The sequence below is a fragment of the Sorex fumeus genome, unplaced genomic scaffold, assembly GCF_029834395.1.
Source record: "Sorex fumeus unplaced genomic scaffold, SorFum_2.1 ptg000063l, whole genome shotgun sequence".
NCBI classification, from domain to species: Eukaryota; Metazoa; Chordata; class Mammalia; order Eulipotyphla; family Soricidae; genus Sorex; species Sorex fumeus.
Window position 1 is genome coordinate 62,048,919 of NW_026606120.1, and position 3,253 is coordinate 62,052,171.

Sequence of the window (3,253 nt, forward strand, 5' to 3'; positions counted from 1 at the left end):
GTGTGCCCCCCTCCCCCAAACAAATAAACAAAAGAGTTTGAGGTCTGGAGTGATAGTACAGCAGGCAGGGCACTTGCCCTGCACCCTGCACGTGGCCAACTGGGTTGCTCCCTGGCATCCCATCTGGTTCCCCAAGCACTGCCAGGAGCGATTCCTGAGTGCAGAGCCAGGAGTAACTCTGAGCGTCTCTGAGTGTGGTCCCCAACTAAGCCAACAAAAAAAGTCTGACTCTGGTTCCGAGCAGTGATGAGGGAACACAACTCCCCTTCTCAGGAGAGGACCAACTTGGGCAGGAGAGGAGCTAAGCCAACCCAAGGGGGCTAGGGTATGCAAATAAGCCTTTTGTGCCCTTCCTCCCGGTTGGACGAAGGGGTGCTGATGTCACAGTGGGCGGGCTTTGTCCACCCCAAAGGACTATCTCTAGTCCAAGAAATAATTTTTTAAAAAGGGGTGGAGGAAATAAAAGCAAAGTGACCTGCTGGTCACTGTTCCCGGGTTGCGGAAGCTGGGCAGGGCCGATGGAGCCCTGCTACCCGGCCAGCTCCATCCTCATGAAGGTGAACACCCTCCAGGGGAAGAAGATGGTGGAGAGCGGCCTGCAGTCGGGGGACTTCTCCATCCCCGCGTCGTGGCCGGGCTGCCCACCGCTGCCCGCCGACCTGGAGGTGCTGCCGCAGAAGGTGGCGGGCGTGCAGCGGGAGCTGGAGGACTTCAAGAAGGAGGCGCTGGCGGCCATCCGCGCCCTGGAGGAGGCCTTCTGCCAGATGAGCGGGGCCCTGGCGCAGCAGCGCGAGCAGGCGGCGCGCGTCAAGCAGCGGCTGCGGGAGGAGGAGGACCGCGGCGTGGTGCGCAACAAGGTGCTCACCTTCCTGCTGCCACGCGAGAAGCAGCTGCGGGAGCACTGCCAGCGGCTGGAGTGCGCGCTGCTGGCCAGGGGCTCGCCCCGGAGCGGCCAGGCCCACTGAGGCCGCCTCTGCAACGGTCCACCCCCCGCCCAGCCAGCCGCCGGTGGAGCTGATTTTCGCGCCAGGACAAGTCCTGTCCAAGTCCCTCTCCGTCCGCGTCCCGTTCCCTCTTTCTTCCGCGTAAATAACAGCTTACCGAGAGGCGGCCAGACCCCCAGTCTAAGTTCCTAAAGAGGGGCTGGGGTGGGTCAGACCCCTCTGCCTCCCGCCTATCCTTGGAACCGTGTCCCTGCGTGGGATGGTGACGGTGTTCCAATGTGGGACCTGTTTCTGTTTTCGCCTTAAATGGATTGTGCTGTTGAAGGGACTTCACTTTTCCTTGCATGACTTCAGAATCTCGAGGTTTGCTGCCTCGGTTTACCCAGCACGCGCCAGCCCGTCCGTGTGCCAGGCGTCGTGGGATCTGGTCTGGTCTGGTCTGCGGCAGACCCTTGTTGGCATCTGCTCACGCCCCTCAAGGTCTCGTCTCACTTCTCCCCTGCCGTGGTTGCACCCTTCTGCGTTTAGTCAGTGTCCCAGCCAATGAAGACCCCCAGGTTCTTAGAGGTCTGCTGGGGGGAGCCCTGTGAATGCCCGGCACCTCAGGGGTGACAGCCTAGAGAGACACAGAGGAGGTGTGTGTGTTTGTGTGTTTGTGTGTGTGTGTGTAGGTCACTCAGGGCTCCACACACCTGAGCTGGGTGTCTGCCACTGAACAACAACCCTCACCACCCCCTCCCTTTTTTTGTTTGTTTGTTTTTGGGCCACACCTGGCAATACTCAGGGCTTACTCCTGGCTCTGCGCTCAGGAACCACTCCTGGTAGCCTTTGTGTGTGTGTGGGGGGGGGGGGGGGCGGGGGGACCATATGAGATGCTAGGAATCAAACCCAGGTTGTCCTTGTGCAAGATGATCGCCCTTCTACCCGCTGTGCTCTCTCTCTGGCTCCCTGACCCCTTCAAAGCGTTTTGTTTAAGAAGGTGGGTTCTAACATCATGGACCTGAATCTCCCATCTGCCCTCAGGCACTGAGACTGTCACGGTGCCCAGCCTCTTAGGGGCAAGCAACCCTTACGGGCACCTTGGTGCTCTCCCCTCCCCTCCCAGGGCAGGCCCTTTCTCCGACCATTCAGTGCTGGGCAGTGGGGCAGCCCAGTGCCCTCTGCTCACCTGCTGTTCTGCCACCCCCAGGGCCTCACATCCAGCTGTTTCCTGTCCCATGGCTGCAGAATAGCAAGACTGTCCCGTTGGTGACTCTGTGGAGCCCCAATGTCCCTGTGATCATTTTTATTGCCCATGAACCTTTTCACTCCACCCACCCCACAGCCCTCTCTATGCCTGCTCCTCCTCTCTCTCTCTGCAGACGGGAGGGTCTTGGAGGCCAAGGGGCCTGACCCACAGCCTGGGCCCCCTCCGCTGTTCCAGTTCAACCCAAATGCGTCAGCCCTTCACACCCACCCCGCACAAGACTCTCGTATCTGCCTCTTCCGAGCTGACCTTTGCAGAACTCCCTGACTTAGTGTGACTTGAAATCTCCATCCCTCAGCCTTCGACCCTGAAGGGCTACAATCCTCCTTAATTGGGCGGCTTCTCTTCTCTTCAGAAGGCTTTGCTGAAGTGGCGACAGAGCCAGTAATACTAGCAAGGCTGTTATTACTATGACTAGCTTGTAACTATAAAATATATAAGTGTGCTACACTGGACACCAGCCTTGGTCCTTTGAAGGTATTATTGCTTTCGCTGAGATACAGAGGAAGCCAAAGCTCAGAGAGACTAGCTAATCTGCTCAAAGTCACACAGCTAATCAACGGTAGAGTTGAAATTTGAATTTTGGAGGTCTGACTTCAGAGGTTCCACTCCTAGTGGAATACTTTTAGAAGCCTTGTCAGTAAGTTGCTAAGTAGTTCCTCTTGTGTAACTAGAATAGGGGAGTACTGAAATTGGAAGTGAGTGGTGGCTGAGAGGGAAGTTTTATGAACGGCGTCCCATGCCCCTGGCCCTTGTAGACACATCTGCATGTATCTAGGAGAAACTGACAAGATGTGGTTTATCAGAAGAGGTTTAAAAATCACCTTCCCCTATGCAGAGACAGAGAGAGAGAGAGAGAGAGAGAGAGAGAGCATGCTAACAAAACTGAGCACAGACTTTGCATTCATTTTCCACCCTTGGGACCCCAGGGAGCACTGCCAGGTGTGGCCCCAAACAAACAACAAATTGGCTTCGCTGGTGGAAGGTGCTGGGTCTAGTGCCAATTCTCACAGAATAGTCACTACTGCCTCAGTGGCTGTGCCTTCAGCAGTGTCTGACGGAG

General features: G+C 56.8%; 1 protein-coding gene across 1 annotated transcript; it reads left to right on the forward strand.

Annotated features, from left to right (window-relative positions):
* The first annotated feature begins 518 nt into the window (after positions 1-518).
* Positions 519-966, forward strand: CCDC182 (coiled-coil domain containing 182). Its single transcript, XM_056128134.1, has one exon. The coding sequence runs from the start codon at positions 519-521 to the stop codon at positions 963-965; it is 447 nt and encodes a 148-aa protein (XP_055984109.1). The 3' UTR covers position 966.
* The last annotated feature ends 2,287 nt before the right edge of the window (positions 967-3,253 follow it).

What these genes read in the sequence shown, in the direction of transcription:
- CCDC182 (XM_056128134.1), top strand. Translation starts at nt 519, where the DNA reads ATGGAGCCCTGCTACCCGGCCAGCTCCATCCTCATGAAGGTGAACACC.